Raw genomic sequence first — 20,629 nt, forward strand, 5'->3', positions numbered from 1 at the left:
AAGCAGCGTAGTACAGAGGGTCAAGCAGAGGGATGGTCAGGGTCACAAGCCAGGGATCAGAACAGGTAGCAAGCAGCGTAGTACAGAGGGTCAGGCAGAGGGATGGTCAGGGTCACAAGCCAGGGATCAGGACAGGTAGCAAGCAGCGTAGTACAGAGGGTCAGCAAAGGAACAGGATGCAGGATACAGGATGCAGGATGCAGGATGCAGGATGCAGGACAGATACAGGGCCCAGGACAAACACACACCAAGGCAGAGTCTGTGGGTCTGGCCATCCCTTAAATACCCCAGCATAATCAGTTCCAGGTGTTAGCTGGCTGCAAAGTTGAGTCTCTGATTGCTGAGAGCACCCGCTGGCCAGCCCTGGTACTGCAGATCAAAAGGCAGGTGAGTCCCACCATTGCTGGCCAGTCCATTCCTGACATTGAGTGTCATCAGTGTAGAGGTGGTAGTCGAAGCCGTGGGAGTGTATGAGTTTGCCAAGGGAGGAGGTGTAGATGGAAAAGAGAAGGGGTCCAAGGACAGAGCCTTGGGGGACCCCAACAGAGAGGGGGAGGGAAAGGGAGGTGGCACCGTTGTAGGAAACGCTGAAGGATCGTTGGGATAGGTAAGAGGAGAACCAGGAGAGAGCGGTGTCTCTGATGCCAAGGGAGAGAAGTTTATTAAGGAGGAGGGGGTGGTCAACAGTGTCGAAGGCAGTGGAGAGGTCGAGGAGAAGGAGGACAGAGTAGTCGCCTTTGGCTTTGGCGGTTAGCAGGTCGTTAGTGATTTTGAGGAAGGCGGTTTCGGTGGAGTGTAGGGGATGGTTGCCGGACTGTAGTGGGTCAAAGAGGTTGTTGTCAGTTAGGTGGGCGCTTAGGCGAACGTAGACTAGGCGCTCAAGGAGCTTGGAAGTGAGTGGCAGCAGGGAGATGGGTCTGAGGTTGTTTGGGTCAGTGGGGTCCAGGGAGGGCTTTTTGAGTATGGGGGTGATGTGCGCATGCTTTAGGGGGGAGGGGAATGCGCCAGTAGAGAGGGAGAGATTGAAGATGTGGGTGAGGGAGTGGATGAGGGAAGAGGGGGGTGACCGGAGGAGTTGAGAGGGGATAGGGTCCAGGGGGCAGGTGGTGAGGCGGGCTTCTGAGAAGACCCTGGTGACTTCCTCAGTGGTAGCAAGGCTGAAGGAGTACAGTGTTGGGGGGGTTACGGTAAGCGGGGCCTTGGGTGTGGTGGGGGGCAGTGCGGTTGTGAGGTCAGAGGAGGGGAGAGATGGGGGGGGTGATGGGGGGGAAGCAAGGTGGGAAGGTAGATTTTGAGTTGACAATGTCCTTACGGATTGTGTCAATCTTGTTGTGGAAATAAGTGGCAATCTCGTAGGTGGTAAGTGAGGTACTGAGTAGAGGGGGGGGAGAGAGCAGGGAGTTGAAGGTGGAGAAGTGTCGGCGAGGGCAGGAGGAGAGGGTGTTGATCAGGTTTACAAAGTAGGCCTGTTTGGCAGTGTGGAGGGAGGAGGTGTAAGTGAGGAAGGCAGATTTGTAGAGGGAGAACGCACAAGGGGACCTGGTTTTGCACCATAGTCTCTCCAGTGCGCGACTGTGATGTTTGAGGCATTTAGTGTGGTCGTTCTGCCAGGGTTGAAGTGGTCTGGGTTTGATGTTATGTGTGGTTAGGGGTGCCAGAGAGTCTAGGGCAGCTGACAGTGAGTCGTTGTACGTGGAGGTGGCTAGGTCAGGACATGACAGTGGAAGGGAACCGGGTTCAGGTTGCAGAGGTTGCGGCTGGTGATGGTTTGGCGCTTTGGGGGGGGGGAGTTAGGGGAAGGGGATACAGAGAACGTGAGGAGGTGGTGGTCGGAGAGAGGGAAGGGGGTGTTAGTGAACTGGTTGAGGGTACATACTAGGGACAGGAGCCAATTAACCTACCAGCATGTCTTTGGAGCGAAGGAGGAAACCGGAGTACGTGGAGGAAACCCACACAGGCACAGGGAGAACATGCAAACTCCAGGCAGGAGGTGCCGTGGCTGGGATTTGTACCAACGACCCGAGTACTGCCAGGCAGAAGTGCTAACCACTTAGCCACTGTGCTGCCCATGTATTTAGGGGACCTTTGGGGTTTCTATGCTATTTTTTATTTTTAAAGAAGGCAGGAAGGAAATGTCATTTTCTGTCAATTAAAAACTTTTTTTTTCTTTGTAAACATCAGCACTAAAAAAAAGGTGGACATGAATGCAGCCATGGATAGGCACCAGAAAAGGAAAATTACAGTAAGTAAATTAAACAATTTTTTATTTTCCTGGAGCCTACATGACAGCGTCCCAGTGATAAATACCTAGCTCACAGGGTGAAAAATGTGTGACAAAAGCCAAGGTCACACTACCAGACGCTTCTCAGGGCTGCAGTTCCTCTGAGCTCCACAAGGTGCTGATCTCACTTCTACCCAGACAGGAAGTCTCTATGGAAGACAGAAAGGAAGTGATGTCAGGTACAGACAGGAAGTGATGTCAGGTGCAGACAGGAAGTTGCATGTGGTATGAAGTGGAGACATTGCTGGAAGTGGCTGCAGAGGAGGTAATAAGATGTTATGTTCTATTTACACCCAGTAACCCCCTCGTCATGTCCGTCCTCTTCCCCCATGGCCACGTCCGTCCTCTTCCCTCATGGCCACGTCCGTCCTCTTCCCCCATGGCCCCGTCCGTCCTCTTCCCCCATGGTCCCGTCCGTCCTCTTCCCCCATGGTCCCGTCCGTCCTCTTCCCCCATGGTCCCGTCCGTCCTCTTCCCCCATGGTCCCGTCCGTCCTCTTCCTCCATGGTCACGTCCGTCCTCTTCCTCCATAGTCACTGGGAATCTTTTATCTCCAGCAGATGATGATACACACATATATAGTGTGGGAACCCAGATTAACCCCTTCAGGGGCACAACATTCCCCCACTTCCGGGGCCGGAATATTCTTCTCATTGTGGAGATGGGTCACCTTCTCACCTCATCAGTCTATACCAGTGGTGGGCAACCTTTTTTTTCAACTGAGCCAAATCTCGCCAAAACCACGATTGAAATTTATTTTGAGAGCCACATTTTTAAAACTGAAAATACATCCCCCATATAGTAATTCATCCCCCATATAGTAATTCATCCCCCATATAGTAATTCATCCCCCATAGTAATTCATCCCCCATATAGTAATTCATCCCCCATATAGTAATTCATCCCCCATAGCAATTCATCCCCCATATAGTAATTCATCCCCCATATAGTAATTCATCCCCCATAGTAATTCATCCCCCATATAGTAATTCATCCCCCATATAGTAATTCATCCCCCCTAGTAATTCATCCCCCCTAGTAATTCATCCCCCATATAGTAATTCATCCCCCCTATAGTAATTCATTCCCCATATAGTAATTCACCCCCCATATAGTAATTCATCCCCCATATAGTAATTCATCCCCCATATAGTAATTCATCCGCCATATAGTAATTCATCCCCCATATAGTAATTCACCCCCCATATAGTAATTCACCCCCCATATAGTAATTCACCCCCCATATAGTAATTCACCCCCCATATAGTAATTCACCCCCCATATAGTAATTCATCCCCCATATAGTAATTCATCCCCCATATAGTAATTCATCCCCCATATTGTAATTCATCCCCCATATAGTAATTCATCCCCCATATAGTAATTCATCCCCCATATTGTAATTCATCCCCCATATAGTAATTCATCCCCCATAGTAATTCATCCCCCATATTGTAATTCATCCCCCATATAGTAATTCATCCCCCATAGTAATTCATCCCCCATATAGTAATTCATCCCCCATATAGTAATTCATCCCCCATATAGTAATTCATCCCCCCTATAGTAATTCATCCCCCATAGTAATTCATCCCCCATAGTAATTCATCCCCCCATAGTAATTCATCCCCCATATAGTAATTCATCCCCCATAGTAATTCATCCCCCCTATAGTAATTCATCCCCCCTATAGTAATTCATCCCCCCTATAGTAATTCATCCCCCCTATAGTAATTCATCCCCCATAGTAATTCATCCCCCCATAGTAATTCATCCCCCCATAGTAATTCATCCCCCCATAGTAATTCATCCCCCATATAGTAATTCATCCCCCATAGCAATTCATCCCCCATATAGTAATTCATCCCCCATAGTAATTCATCCCCCATATAGTAATTCATCCCCCATATAGTAATTCATCCCCCATAGTAATTCATCCCCCATATAGTAATTCATCCGCCATATAGTAATTCATCCGCCATATAGTAATTCACCCCCCATATAGTAATTCACCCCCCATATAGTAATTCATCCCCCATATAGTAATTCATCCCCCATATAGTAATTCATCCCCCATATAGTAATTCATCCCCCATATAGTAATTCATCCCCCATAGTAATTCATCCCCCATATAGTAATTCATCCCCCATATAGTAATTCATCCCCCATATTGTAATTCATCCCCCATATAGTAATTCATCCCCCATATAGTAATTCATCCCCCATATTGTAATTCATCCCCCATATTGTAATTCATCCCCCATATTGTAATTCATCCCCCATATAGTAATTCATCCCCCATAGTAATTCATCCCCCATATAGTAATTCATCCCCCATATAGTAATTCATCCCCCATATAGTAATTCATCCCCCATAGTAATTCATCCCCCCTATAGTAATTCATCCCCCCTATAGTAATTCATCCCCCATAGTAATTCATCCCCCCATAGTAATTCATCCCCCATATAGTAATTCATCCCCCATATAGTAATTCATCCCCCATATAGTAATTCACCCCCCATATAGTAATTCACCCCCCATATAGTAATTCACCCCCCATATAGTAATTCACCCCCCCATATAGTAATTCACCCCCCATAGTAATTCATCCCCCCATATAGTAATTCATCCCCCCATATAGTAATTCATCCCCCCTATAGTAATTCACCCCCCATATAGTAATTCACCCCCCATATAGTAATTCACCCCCCATATAGTAATTCACCCCCCATATAGTAATTCATCCCCCCATATAGTAATTCATCCCCCATATAGTAATTCATCCCCCCTATAGTAATTCACCCCCCATATAGTAATTCACCCCCCATATAGTCACCCCCCATATAGTAATTCATCCCCCATGTAGTAATTCATCCCCCATGTAGTAATTCATCCCCCATGTAGTAATTCATCCCCCTATAGTAATTCACCCCCCATATAGTAATTCACCCCCCATATAGTAATTCATCCCCCATATAGTAATTCATCCCCTCCATAGTAATTCACCCCCCATATAGTAATTCACCCCCCATATAGTAATTCATCCCCCATATAGTAATTCATCCCCCATATAGTAATTCATCCCCCATAGTAATTCATCCCCCCTATAGTAATTCATCCCCCATAGTAATTCATCCCCCATATAGTAATTCATCCCCCATATAGTAATTCATCCCCCATAGTAATTCATCCCCCATATAGTAATTCATCCCCCCTATAGTAAGTCCCCCTGTGTCAATTCACTTACCTTTGCTCCGCGCGTTCCTCTCGCCGTGTTCCCGCGCCGTTCTGGTCTTCAGGGCGGACTGTGAGAGGAGAGGAGTTCGTCACGCTGCCCCGCCTACATCCTGGCTGCCCCGCCTACATCCTGACAGCTGCAGAGTCCTGACTTTTGGGGCGGCCGCCCGACAGGAGGGAGGGGAGCGGGCGCCCGGCACACAGAAGAGCCGCATTTAAGTTTGTAAAGAGCCGCATGTGGCTCGCCGACCACTGGTCTATACTAATGGATTACATGACTTTTATCAGTGTCGGGGGATGGGGGGTTATTTCGGGGGATTGGAATATGTATGTCTTTATTTTATAAAATAGGAAGAAAGAGAGAAAACTGTCACTTGTAGGAAATGTCCTGAAAACGTATTTCTCCATAATGATAGCAGTCTCAGATATTCATCCTGAATTGTGATCAGTAAAGTCTCCGAAGAACACGGAGATCACAGGGATAGGATGTGTCCTGGCAAAGCCCAAAGAGAAAGGTCATCTTTCAGTTTAGGAGAGGTGGGACACACCCGGGAGAAATGATTCCCAATGTCCTCCAACCAGAGTCAGAGAATCCTATGACATCACGCTGACCTCACAGTGCCTCCTCCCAATGTCCTTCCATTCAGAGTCAGAGAATCCTATGACATCACACTGACCTCACAGCTCCTCCCAATGTCCCTCCATCTGGTTATTTTCTTTTTTATTCGATGATATTAGGATGTGGGCCGACTCTACAAGTAAAACAGGACTGTTGGTCCTGCATTGAGTGTAATGATGTCAGAATGCCTTTTACCTACATTGTGGGTGACCTGTGTGGGTAAATGATATCTCAGTGGGGTTTAAAGTGTTACTAAACTCTGGACATTGCATTAAATATATCTGCTCTCCTCCGAACCCCGCATTCACTATATCCGGTCTCCCCGTACCCTGCATTCACTATAACTGCTCTCCCAGTACCCCGCATTCACTATATCTGCTCTCCCCGGACCCCGCATTCACTATATCCGCTCGCCCCAGACCCCGCATTCACTATATCCGCTCTCCCCAGACCCCGCATTCACTATATCCGCTCTCCACGGACCCTGCATTCACTATATCCGCTCTCCCCAGACCCCTCATTCACTATATCCGCTCTCCCCAGACCCCGCATTTGCTATATCCGCTCTCCACGGACCCTGCATTCACTATATCTGGTCTCCACAGACCCCGCATTCACTATATCCGCTCTCCCCGGACCCCGCATTCACTATATCTGGTCTCCACAGACCCCGCATTCACTATATCCGCTCTCCCAGGACCCCGCATTCACTATATCCGCTCTCCCCGGACCCCGCATTCACTATATCCGCTCTCCCCGGACCCCGCATTCACTATATCCGCTCTCCCCGGACCCCGCATTCACTATATCCGCTCTCCCCGGACCCCGCATTCACTATATCCGCTCTCCCCGGACCCCGCATTCACTATATCCGCTCTCCCCAGACCCCGCATTTGCTATATCCGCTCTCCACGGACCCTGCATTCACTATATCTGGTCTCCACAGACCCCGCATTCACTATATCCGCTCTCCCCGGACCCCGCATTCACTATATCTGGTCTCCACAGACCCCGCATTCACTATATCCGCTCTCCCCGGACCCCGCATTCACTATATCCGCTCTCCCCGGACCCCGCATTCACTATATCCGCTCTCCCCGGACCCCGCATTCACTATATCCGCTCTCCCCGGACCCCGCATTCACTATATCCGCTCTCCCCGGACCCCGCATTCACTATATCCGCTCTCCCCGGACCCCGCATTCACTATATCCGCTCTCCCCGGACCCCGCATTCACTATAGCCGCTCTCCCCGGACCCCGCATTCACTATATCCGCTCTCCCCGGACCCCGCATTCACTATATCTGCTCTCCCCGTACCCCGCATTCACTATATCCGCTCTCCCCGGACCCCGCATTCACTATATCCGCTCGCCCCGGACCCCGCATTCACTATATCCGCTCTCCCCAGACCCCGCATTCACTATATCCGCTCTCCCCAGACCCCTCATTCACTATATCCGCTCTCCCCAGACCCCTCATTCACTATATCCGCTCTCCCCAGACCCCCCATTTGCTATATCCGCTCTCCACGGACCCTGCATTCACTATATCCGGTCCCCACAGACCCTGCATTCACTATATCCGCTCTCCCCAGACCCCGCATTCGCTATATCCGCTCTCCCTAGACCCCGCATTCGCTATATCCGCTCTCCCGGACCCCGCGTTCACTATATCTGCTCTCCCCGCATTCGCTATATCCGGTCTCCCTGGACCCCGCATTCACTATATCCGCTCTCCCCGGACCCCGAATTCACTATATCCGTTCTCCTGGACCCCGCATTCACTATATCCGCTCTCCCCGGACCCCGCATTCACTATATCCGCCGCTCTCCTTGGACCCCACATTCACTATATCCGCTCTCCCCGGACCCTGCATTCACTATATCCGTTCTCCTGGACCCCGCATTCACTATATCCGCTCGCCCCAGACCCCGCATTCACTATATCCGCTCTCCCCAGACCCCGCATTTGCTATATCCGCTCTCCACGGACCCCGCATTCACTATATCCGCTCTCCCCAGACCCCGCATTCGCTATATCCGCTCTCCACGGACCCCGCATTCACTATATCCGCTCTCCCCGTACCCCGCATTCACTATATCCGCTCTCCCCGTACCCCGCATTCACTATATCCGCTCTCCCCGGACCCCGCATTCACTATATCCGCTCTCCCCGGACCCCGCATTCACTATATCCGCTCTCCCCGGACCCCGCATTCACTATATCCGCTCTCCCCGTACCCCGCATTCACTATATCTGCTCTCCCCGGACCCCGCATTCACTATATCCGCTCGCCCCAGACCCCGCATTCACTATATCCGCTCTCCCCAGACCCCGCATTCACTATATCCGCTCTCCCCAGACACCTCATTCACTATATCCGCTCTCCCCAGACCCCTCATTCACTATATCCGCTCTCCCCAGACCCCGCATTTGCTATATCCGCTCTCCACGGACCCCGCATTCACTATATCCGCTCTCCCCGGACCCCTCATTCACTATATCCGCTCTCCCCAGACCCCGCATTCACTATATCCGCTCTCCCCAGACCCCTCATTCACTATATCCGCTCTCCCCAGACCCCTCATTCACTATATCCGCTCTCCCCAGACCCCCCATTTGCTATATCCGCTCTCCACGGACCCTGCATTCACTATATCCGGTCCCCACAGACCCTGCATTCACTATATCCGCTCTCCCCAGACCCCGCATTCGCTATATCCGCTCTCCCTAGACCCCGCATTCGCTATATCCGCTCTCCCGGACCCCGCGTTCACTATATCTGCTCTCCCCGCATTCGCTATATCCGGTCTCCCTGGACCCCTCATTCACTATATCCGCTCTCCCCAGACCCCGCATTTGCTATATCCGCTCTCCACGGACCCCGCATTCACTATATCCGCTCTCCCCGGACCCCTCATTCACTATATCCGCTCTCCCCAGACCCCGCATTCACTATATCCGCTCTCCCCAGACCCCTCATTCACTATATCCGCTCTCCCCAGACCCCGCATTCACTATATCCGCTCTCCCCAGACCCCGCATTCACTATATCCGCTCTCCCCAGACCCCGCATTCACTATATCCGGTCTCCACAGACCCTGCATTCACTATATCCGCTCTCCCCAGACCTCGCATTCACTATATCCGGTCTCCACAGACCCCGCATTCGCTATATCCGCTCTCCCCGGACCCCGCATTCACTATATCCGCTCTCCCGAACCCCGCGTTCACTATATCCGCTCACCCCGCATTCGCTATATCCGGTCTCCCCGGACCCCGCATTCACTATATCCGCTCTCCCTGGACCCCGCATTCACTATATCCGCTCTCCCCGGACCCTGCATTCACTATATCCGCTCTCCCTGGACCCCGCATTCACTATATCCGCTCTCCCCGGACCCCGCATTCACTATATCCGCTCTCCCTGGACCCCGCATTCACTATATCCGCTCTCCCCGGACCCCGCATTCACTATATCCGCTCTCCCTGGACCCCGCATTCACTATATCCGTTCTCTTGGACCCCGCATTCACTATATTCGCTCTCCCCGGAACCTGCATTCACTATATCCGCTCTCCTTGGACCCCGCATTCACTATATCCGTTCTCCTGGACCCCGCATTCACTATATCCGCTCTCCTTGGACCCCGCATTCACTATATCCGCTCTCCCTGGACCCCGCATTCACTATATCCGCTCTCCCTGGACCCTGCACTCACTATATCTGGTCTCCCACAGTACACACAACATGGAAAGGCAATAATTTTAGTAAATATAAACTGCTAAATCCCTTTTCTCATCAGCAGTATAGAAGTACACTGATAGAAGTCTTGTGACTTCTATCAGTGTCCAGCCCAGCACTAGCTAAAGCTTGTAGGACCTCTGTCTGGACAGTTCTGATTGGCCCTGTGCTAATCACGTGCACTCTCCCAAGAAAAGGGGAGGAACAGAGAAGTCAGGATCAAACAGCCTTTTTACACAGTGCTGAGGATTAACCCCTTAGGTTCCACAGTGAGTATAACAAGCTTGCTTTACTGCATCTACAGACTGATTGTACTGTTGTGGGTTTAGTAACACTTTAACCCTTTGCCCTCCAGAGGATTTCCCCACCTTTCTGACCAGGCCACTTTTGGAGATACGGCGCTGCGTTAATTTAACTGACAATTGTGCGGTCATGCAACACTGCACCCAAATGAAATTCACATCCTTTTTTTCCCACAAATAGAGCTTTCTTTTGGTGGTATGTGATCAACTCTGCATTTTTAATTTTTTGTGCTATAAACAAAAAAAAGACCGACAATTTTGAACAAAAAAAACAATATTTTTGACTTTTTGCTATTAAACATGTCCAGGAAAAAAATTGTAAAAATCAAATTTCCTCATAAATTTAGGCCAAAATGTATTCTGCTCCGTGTCTTTGCTAAAAAAATAATCCCAATCCGTGTAAATTTATTGGTTTACGTGAAAGTTATAGCATTTACAAATGGCGGTATAGATACTGGGATTTTAAATTTTTTATACTAGTAATGGTGATGATCAACGACTTATAGCGGGACTGCGGCAGGCATTCTGGCACTGGGGGAAACTAACTGTCACCGATCCCCAGTGACACTAATAAATACAGTGCTAATAATACTAATGACACTGGGCAGGAAAGGGTTAACATCTGGGGCGATCAAAGGGTTAACTGTGTGCTGTTTTACTAGAGACATGCTGTGCAGGGAAATACACAGCAGCATGTCCTTGCTGGCAGGAGAAAGGCCTGTGTTGTTTACACACAGGTCTCTACCCTGTCAGTATTACTCGGCGATAGCCGGGTGCCGGCTTGGAATCTCCGGCCAGTACCCAGTGATTGACATCTGTAGCCTCCAATGGCAGCGCCCACTCCATACCCAAAAATGCAAATCGGGTATATACAGTGGGGATCGAAAGTTTGGGCACCCCAGCTAAAAATTTGTATTAATGTGCATAAAGAAGCCAAGGAAAGATGGAAAAATCTCCAAAAGGCATCAAATTGCAGATTAGACATTCTTATAATATGTCAACAAAAGTTAGATTTTATTTCCATCATTTACACTTTCAAAATAACAGAAAACAAAAAAATGGAGTCTGCAAAAGTTTGGGCACCCTGCAGAGTTAATATCTTGTACTGCCCCCTTTGGCAAGTATCACAGCTTGTAAACGCTTTTTGTAGCCAGCCAAGAGTCTTTCAATTCTTGTTTGAGGTATCTTTGCCCATTCTTCCTTACAAAAGTCTTCCAGTTCTTTGAGATTTCTGGGCTGTCTGTCACGCACTGCTCTTTTAAGGTCTATCCATAGATTTTCAATTATGTTGAGGTCAGGAGATTGTGAAGGCCATGGCAAAACCTTCAGGTTACGCCTCTTGATGTAATCCCCCGTGGATTTCGAGGTGTGTTTAGGATCATTATCCATTTGTAGAAGCCATCCTCTCTTTAACTTCAGCTTTTTCACAGATGGCATCAAGTTACCATCCAAAATTTGCTGAAATTTTATTGAATCCATTTTTCCTTCCACTCGTGAGATGTTCCCTGTGCCACTGGCTGCAACACAACCCCAAAGCATGATTGATCCAACCCCATGCTTATCAGTTGGACAGAGGTTCTTTTCATTCAATTCTGTGCCCCTTCTTCTCCAAACGTACCTTTGCTCATTCCGGCCAAAAAGTTCAATTTTAACCTCATCGGTCCACAGAACTTGTTTCCAAAATGCATCAGGCTTGTCTATATGTTCATTTGCAAAGTTCAAATGATGATTTTTGTGGTGAGGACGTAGAAGAGGTTTTCTTCTGATGACTCTTCCATGAAGACCATATTTGTACAAGTATCTCTTTATAGTGGAATAGTGTACCACAACTCCAGTGTCTGCCAGATCTTTCTGGAGGGATCGTGCAGTCAAACGTGGGTTTTGAATTGTTTTTTTCACAATCCTGCGAGCTGTTCTGTCTGATATTTTTCTTGGTCTTCCAGATCTTGCTTTAACTTCCACTGTTCCTGATGACTGCCATTTCTTAATTACATTCCGAACAGAGGATATTGACATCTGAAAACGCTTTGCTATCTTCTTATAGCCTTCTCCAGCTTTGTGAGCGTCAACTATTTTCAGTTTCAGTTTTCTAGACAACTGCATAGAAGAACCCATGGTGCTGATTGTTGGGGCAAGGTCAGATGAGTCTGGGCATTTAAAACCTTTGAGATTGACATAACCTGATCTTCCCAGACGATGATTGAGAACAATCCATGACACTGGCAGGTCTCAGCTTGGCAAAGGGGGCAGTACAAGATATTAACTCTGCAGGGTGCCCAAACTTTTGCAGACGCCATTTTTTTGTTTTCTGTTATTTTGAAAGTGTAAATGATGGAAATAAAATCTAACTTTTGTTGACATATTATAAGAATGTCTAATCTGTAATTTGATGCCTTTTGGAGATTTTTCCATCTTTCCTTGGCTTCTTTATGCACATTAATACAAATTTTTAGCTGGGGTGGCCAAACTTTCGATCCCCACTGTATATGTGATTTTGCACAGCCCTGCCGCCCTGTAGCAGTACTTCTGCTATAGGGCGGAGGGGAAGCGGGTAAATAAAAGCTCACTAGCAGGGAAGATAGCACAGCACCGGGGACTAAAGATCACAAGACCTCTCTAGCAGGTGGTGAGTCCTCACTTTGTTATGTTGAAAATAGTTGGTACCAGAAGAAGCTGCAACTTCAAACACATATCTGTGTGTTGGATTCTTGGCTAACACGTCACTCTGTGGTTTGTTTCTAGACCCTAAATATCCAAATCTCTGCAGGATGTGAAGACGTCTATATGCAGGCAAAAGCAGAGCAGCCCCCGGGTAGGGGGATGGTTAAAACTCCAGTCCAGCACACCTCAGACCGTCAGATCAATAGGCCCCTTTCTCTTTGAATGGTGGTGGAACCCACTGGAAGCACATGAATCAAGCTTGCTTTTGGATACTTTATTGGCGACTCAAATTTTGATACATGGAACACAGTTGATCCTATGACACAATGAATGTGTGCAAGAATTGATTGAACTTCTTTCTCATTTATTATTTATGATGTATGGTTTGTGCTTTTATATTGGTTTACACAGCGCTACGTATGTGATATGTATGTTTTATGAGTGCAGCTGTGTGGAGTATTGATTGGTAACAATTTTTGCACCAATTTCAGTTTTATAATAGTTTTTTTACATTATGACGTAACAGACAAGGGATGTGTCTGGATGGTGACTGTATCATTGTGTGTGTCAGGTTCCTATAAGGTGTCAGGGTGTCACTGTCTATTTCTCCATGGAGGAGTGGGAGTATTTAGAAGGACACAAGGATCTCTACAAGGACGTCATGATGGACAATCAGCCGCCCCTCACATCACCGGGTAAGAGGAGACTTTATTGTAAAGGAGAGAGCAGTACGGAGGATCCACCTAGATCCCCCATCATCTGATAAACACATAGAAACAATGGATTCAGTCAGTGTGTGTGTTTCCTACAGATGGATCCAGTCATGGGAACCCACCAGAGAGATGTCCCCGTCCTCAGGATTCCACACAGGAAGGTCACACCATCCCTCACCATCATCAGGTAGATGGATCCAGTCATGGGAACCCACCGGAGAGATGTCCCCGTCCTCTGTATTCCTGGGATTCCACACAGGAAGGACACACCATCCCTCACCATCATCAGGTAGATGATTGACAATTATTGGTAGTTGTGATTTATACACAGCATGTTTGTTACAATGGATGTTTATTATATATTCAGAGTGGAATCCTCGGGAATAATATTGTTAAAGAAGAGTATAAAGAGGAGGATGAGGAGTATGGAGTGATGGAGGAGTTTTCAGAAGGACACAAGGATATGATGGAGCCACCTAATACCAGGAACCCACCAGAGAGATGTCCCCGTCCTCTGTATTCCCGGGATTCCACAAAGGAAGATCACACCATCCCTCACCATTACAAGGTTGGTGGGACGGAGCAGCTAGAACATGGACTTGTAGAGACAATGTGTGGAATTTTTTATATGATGTCACAAGATTAAAGCTTATGTCTTAGCTATGTTATTTTCTCTCCTTTTCTTGGTTTAGGGTGAAGATCTGATAGATATAAAGGTTGAGGTTAAAGAAGAAGAGGCGTATGTGAGGGATGATCAGCAGTCTATGGAGGAGGATGGAATAACGGGGACATTTATAGAGGAGGACACTCCTACAGAGATCAGCACAGGTGGGTCATTAAGCACAGGGCCCACTAGAGGACGTCGAGCCCTCAGGCCACCCTCATGAAGTTTGTTTCTGATTGTTTGGTCAGAGACATTCACACCAGTGGCCTGCTGGAGGTCATTTTGTAGGGCTCTGGCAGTGCTCATCCTGTTCCTCCTTGCACAAAGGAGCAGATACCGGTCCTGCTGAGGGGTTAAAGCGGAGCTCCACCCAAAAGGGGAAGTTCTGCTTTAAGCCTTTGTCCCCCACTCCCCATTAAGGATTGGCACCTTTGGGGAGCGGGTACCTAAATGTGACAGGTACCCGCTTCCACTTCTGCTGCGTCCACCTAGGTGATCGGAAGTGGAAGTTTTCCTCTCCCCCTCCCTCCCTGTAGTCTTCTGGGACACATGACAGGTCCCAGAAGACTACGGGACCATTCACAAAGCGCAGCGCTTCTTGCACATGCGTAGTGGGCACCCGGCTGTAAAGCCGCAAGCTGTCACAGCCGGGTGCCCACACTGAAGATGCCGGCGCCAGGGAGAGAAGATGGCCGGTGAAACCAGCGATGGTGAGGACACCACGGGACCAAAGGACAGGTAAGTGTCTGTATTTTAAGAGTCAGCAGCTAGTTTTTGTCCCCATGCGGCCTGGTGTGGACCGCTTCTTGTGTTGGGAAGATGTCGATGAGTGATAGAGGGGGTGGGGACCCTCGTCCTATAATCCCATCATCACTGTCCCTCCTATAAAAGACAGTTCTGGTTGTTTCCTCACTCTCTGACTAAGGTCCATGAATAAAGAAATGACCTGGTAGGAGATCAGAGGAGCCATTTCCTAGTTCCCTTGAGGGTGGAATTGTAAGCTCCTCAGAGACCAAGCTGCCTGATGTGGGCGGAGTCCAGGTTTGGGGGAACCAATCAGCTCCTGTCTAGTAATCCTCTTTGTCTTTGTATTTTAGTCCATGGCCGGGAGATGAGGAAAACCTCCGAGGATTGTCTCACTTTGTCTCCAGACTGGAAAGTAGAAGATGAGGACATCACACAGTATAGTCCAGGAGAAAACCCGGCTCCCTCCAATGTCCATCCGGCACCACCCAGTGTAGATGGACCATCGGATTCCATGTATCCTGAGGACCCTCAGACTGTGCGGGACCGTGCCGGCCTTCCAACAGAGAAGAGGTTCTCCTGTCCTGAGTGCGGGAAGCTATTCCAATTTCAATCGCATTTTATTGTGCATAAAAGGTCTCACACGGGGGAGAAGCCGTATTCCTGCCTCGATTGTGGGAAATGTTTTTCAGTGAAGTCCCATCTTATCACACATCAGAGATCTCACACGGGTGAGAAGCCTTATTCCTGTTCTGAGTGTGGGAAATGTTTTATACAAAAATCAGAGCTTGTCACACATCAGAGGTCTCACACGGGGGAAAAGCCGTATTCCTGTTCTGATTGTGGAAAAAGTTTTAAACAAAAATCAGTACTTGTCACACATCAGAGATCTCACACAGGTGAGAAGCCATATTCCTGCCCTGAGTGCGGGAAATGTTTTTCAGATAAGTCCAATCTTTGCAGCCATCAGAGATTGCACATGAGTGATAAACCGCATTCCTGTCCTGAGTGCGGGAAATGTTTTGTACAAAAATCAAAACTTGTGAAACATCAGAGGTGTCACACGAGAGAAAAGCCATACACCTGTCCTGAGTGCGGGAAATGTTTTTCAGATAAGTCCAATCTTTACAGACATCAGAGATTGCACATGAGTGAAAAGGCATATTCATGTCCTGAATGCGGGAAATGTTTTTCACAGAAGTCAAATCTTTACAGACATCAGAGATTGCACACAGGAGAGAAGCCACTTTCCTGTCCTGAGTGAGGGAATTGTTCCTCACTGAAGTCCTTTCTTCCTGTACATCAGAGATCCCGCACAACCCTGGAGGTGTATTAGTGCCTTGAGTGCGGGAAATGTCTTCTAGATGAATGTTGCTGGACATCCCAGCTCTCATGTGGGGAAGAAGCACACCCTGATATACACCTCAGATATACTCCATGGCTGATCTTCATCATGGAAGAAACAGTTCATAAAGAGATCAGAGGTCACCAAAGACATGGATGAAGTGTGGGACCGGGTTGGCCATTGATAGCAGGAGAAGAATAAAAATGGAGTCATCACCTTTCATTGGCTGAGTACATTTTGTGGTGGGAGATTTCACAAACACTTAGAGGTCTATCTTTAAAAATATTTGTTGAAAGAATGTGACCAGCAATCAGTCAGCCATGACGAACATTGGCCGTAATTTATTTTCTATGGTGATTTCCTATGATCATTGGCTCTATCCAATGGCCATAATGTGGTATTGCTTTTTTTTTTGGAGGTATTTCAGCACTAATATGTCCCATAGCTAATAGATGCAGCTGAGGTGCATAGGAGATCATTGTGTTCATAATGAATATGGAAACCAAACATTTCATATTCTTGGTCTGTGCCTGCTGTGCCATGTACTGGTATGAAGAAGTCTCCTGTTCTCTTTGTATTGTTTCCTTTGTGCGAAATCCCTGGTGTTCCTGCCAGTCCCTCTGCTTTTCTATTAAAAACTTACATGCTAGGCAGGAGAGCACAGTGTGGTCAGTTCTCTGACTGTGCCGGGGACTCTTGTATGTAGCGCACTCCTGATCCCTGCACTGTGTACGTAGCGCACTCCTGATCCCGGCACTGTGTACGTAGCGCACTCCTGATCCCGGCACTGTGTACGTAGCGCACTCCTGATCCCTGCACTGTGTACGTAGCGCACTCCTGATCCCGGCACTGTGTACGTAGCGCACTCCTGATCCCTGCACTGTGTACGTAGCGCACTCCTGATCCCGGCACTGTGTACGTAGCGCACTCCTGATCCCGGCACTGTGTACGTAGCGCACTCCTGATCCCTGCACTGTGTACGTAGCGCACTCCTGATCCCGGCACTGTGTACGTAGCGCACTCCTGATCCCGGCACTGTGTACGTAGCGCACTCCTGATCCCGGCACTGTGTACGTAGCGCACTCCTGATCCCTGCACTGTGTACGTAGCGCACTCCTGATCCCGGCACTGTGTACGTAGCGCACTCCTGATCCCGGCACTGTGTACGTAGCGCACTCCTGATCCCTGCACTGTGTACGTAGCGCATTCCTGATCCCGGCACTGTGTACGTAGCGCACTCGTGATCCCGGCACTGTGTACGTAGCGCACTCGTGATCCCGGCACTGTGTACGTAGCGCACTCGTGATCCCGGCACTGTGTACGTAGCGCACTCCTGATCCCGGCACTGTGTACGTAGCGCACTCGTGATCCCGGCACTGTGTACGTAGCGCACTCGTGATCCCGGCACTGTGTACGTAGCGCACTCGTGATCCCGGCACTGTGTACGTAGCGCACTCCTGATCCCGGCACTGTGTACGTAGCGCATTCCTGATCCCGGCACTGTGTACGTAGCGCACTCCTTATCCCTGCACTGTGTACGTAGCGCACTCCTGATCCCGGCACTGTGTACGTAGCGCACTCCTGATCCCGGCACTGTGTACGTAGCGCACTCCTGATCCCGGCACTGTGTACGTAGCGCACTCCTGATCCCGGCACTGTGTACGTAGCGCACTCCTGATCCCGACACTGTGTACGTAGCGCACTCCTGATCCCGGCACTGTGTACGTAGCGCACTCCTGATCCCGGCACTGTGTACGTAGCGCACTCCTGATCCCGGCACTGTGTACGTAGCGCACTCCTGATCCCGGCACTGTGTACGTAGCGCACTCCTGATCCCGGCACTGTGTACGTAGCGCACTCCTGATCCCGGCACTGTGTACGTAGCGCACTCCTGATCCCGGCACTGTGTACGTAGCGCACTCCTGATCCCGGCACTGTGTACGTAGCGCACTCCTGATCCCGGCACTGTGTACGTAGCGCACTCCTGATCCCGGCACTGTGTACGTAGCGCACTCCTGATCCCGGCACTGTGTACGTAGCGCACTCCTGATCCCTGCACTGTGTACGTACTGCACTCCTGATCCCATCACTGTGTACGTAGCGAACTCCTTATCCCGGCACTGTGTACGTAGCGCACTCTTGATCCCGGCACTGTGTACGTAGCGCACTCCTGATCCCTGCACTGTGTACGTAGCGCACTCCTGATCCCGGCACTGTGTACGTAGCGCACTCCTGATCCCGGCACTGTGTACGTAGCGCACTCCTGATCCCTGCACTGTGTACGTACTGCACTCCTGATCCCATCACTGTGTACGTAGCGCACTCTTGATCCCGGCACTGTGTACGTAGCGCACTCCTGATCCCTGCACTGTGTACGTAGCGCACTCCTTATCCCGGCACTGTGTACGTAGCGCACTCCTGATCCCTGCACTGTGTACGTAGCGCACTCCTGATCCCGGCACTGTGTACGTAGCGCACTCCTGATCTCTGCACTGTGTACGTAGCGCGCTCCTGAACCCTGGATTGTGTGCGTAGGACACATTCATGAACCCTGCACTACGTATGTAGCACACTTCTGGATAGTGCACTCTGTGCATAGCACACCCCTGAAGTGTGCACGGTTAATGTTGAAACCTGCATTCTGTATAAACCATACTCCTGCACTCTGTACAAAATGCACCCCTGAACCATGCAATCTGTATAAAATGCACACCTGAACCCTGTACTCTGTACAAAACGCACTCCTGAACTCTGCACTCTGTATGTAGCACACTTCTGAACACTGCATTCTGTACATGGCACACTTCTGAACACTGCATTCTGTACATGGCACACTTCTGAACACTGCATTCTGTACATGGCACACTTCTGAATACTGCACTCTGTACATAACACACTTCTGAATACTGCACTCTGTACATGGCACACTTCTGAATACTGCACTCTGTACATGGCACACTTCTGAATACTGCATTCTGTACATAACACACTTCTGAATACTGCACTCTGTACATAACACACTTCTGAATACTGCATTCTGTACATGGCACACTTCTGAATACTGCATTCTGTACATGGCACACTTCTGAATACTGCATTCTGTACATGGCACACTTCTGAATACTGCATTCTGTACATGGCACACTTCTGAATACTGCACTCTGTACATAACACACTTCCGAATACTGCACTCTGTACATAACACACTTCTGAATACTGCACTCTGTACATAACACACTTCTGAATACTGCACTCTGTACATAACACACTTCTGAATACTGCATTCTGTACATGGCACACTTCTGAATACTGCACTCTGTACATAACACACTTCTGAATACTGCACTCTGTACATAACACACTTCTGAATACTGCACTCTGTACATAACACACTTCTGAATACTGCACTCTGTACATAACACACTTCTGAATACTGCACTCTGTACATAACACACTTCTGAATACTGCACTCTGTACATAACACACTTCTGAATACTGCATTCTGTACATGGCACACTTCTGAATACTGCACTCTGTACATAACACACTTCTGAATACTGCACTCTGTACATAACACACTTCTGAATACTGCACTCTGTACATAACACACTTCTGAATACTGCACTCTGTACATAACACACTTCTGAACACTGCACTCTGTACATAACACACTTCTGAATACTGCACTCTGTACATAACACACTTCTGAATACTGCACTCTGTACATAACACACTTCTGAATACTGCACTCTGTACATGGCACACTTCTGAATACTGCATTCTGTACATAACACACTTCTGAACACTGCACTCTGTACATAACACACTTCTGAATACTGCACTCTGTACATAACACACTTCTGAATACTGCACTCTGTACATAACACACTTCTGAATACTGCACTCTGTACATGGCACACTTCTGAATACTGCACTCTGTACATGGCACACTTCTGAATACTGCACTCTGTACATAACACACTTCTGAATACTGCACTCTGTACATGGCACACTTCTGAATACTGCATTCTGTACATAACACACTTCTGAATACTGCATTCTGTACATAACACACTTCTGAACACTGCACTCTGTACATAACACACTTCTGAATACTGCACTCTGTACATAACACACTTCTGAATACTGCACTCTGTACATAACACACTTCTGAATACTGCACTCTGTACATGGCACACTTCTGAATACTGCACTCTGTACATGGCACACTTCTGAATACTGCACTCTGTACATAACACACTTCTGAATACTGCACTCTGTACATGGCACACTTCTGAATACTGCACTCTGTAC

General features: G+C 48.5%; 2 protein-coding genes across 2 annotated transcripts in view; both read left to right on the top strand.

The window, feature by feature from the left end:
- LOC149429896 (uncharacterized) overlaps positions 1-16,537 on the top strand; it is a 137,073-nt gene extending 120,536 nt beyond the window's left edge. Inside the window, exon 7 of the mRNA XM_089666358.1 lies at positions 15,607-16,537. Within this exon, the coding sequence (XP_089522484.1) occupies positions 15,607-16,234 (628 nt within the window). The 3' untranslated portion in view covers positions 16,235-16,537. The remainder of the gene's footprint in view (positions 1-15,606) is intronic.
- Positions 13,575-14,449, top strand: LOC149429902 (uncharacterized). Its single transcript, XM_089666345.1, has 3 exons — positions 13,575-13,851; positions 13,930-14,130; positions 14,255-14,449. The coding sequence occupies exons 2-3, from the start codon at positions 13,996-13,998 to the stop codon at positions 14,447-14,449; spliced, it is 330 nt and encodes a 109-aa protein (XP_089522471.1). The 5' UTR covers positions 13,575-13,851; positions 13,930-13,995.
- Positions 16,538-20,629: the final 4,092 nt, after the last annotated feature.

The sequence above is a fragment of the Staurois parvus genome, unplaced genomic scaffold (assembly GCF_062004578.1).
Source record: "Staurois parvus isolate SC_StPar_1 unplaced genomic scaffold, SC_StPar_1.0 ptg002686l, whole genome shotgun sequence".
Taxonomy (NCBI): Eukaryota; Metazoa; Chordata; class Amphibia; order Anura; family Ranidae; genus Staurois; species Staurois parvus.

Excerpts from the sequence above, each read along its gene's own strand:
- LOC149429902 (XM_089666345.1), top strand. The coding sequence starts at position 13,996 with ATGGAGGAGTTTTCAGAAGGACACAAGGATATGATGGAGCCACCTAAT. Across the intron at positions 14,131-14,254 it reads CCATCCCTCACCATTACAAG|GGTGAAGATCTGATAGATAT; the intron begins GTTGGTGGGACG and ends TTCTTGGTTTAG.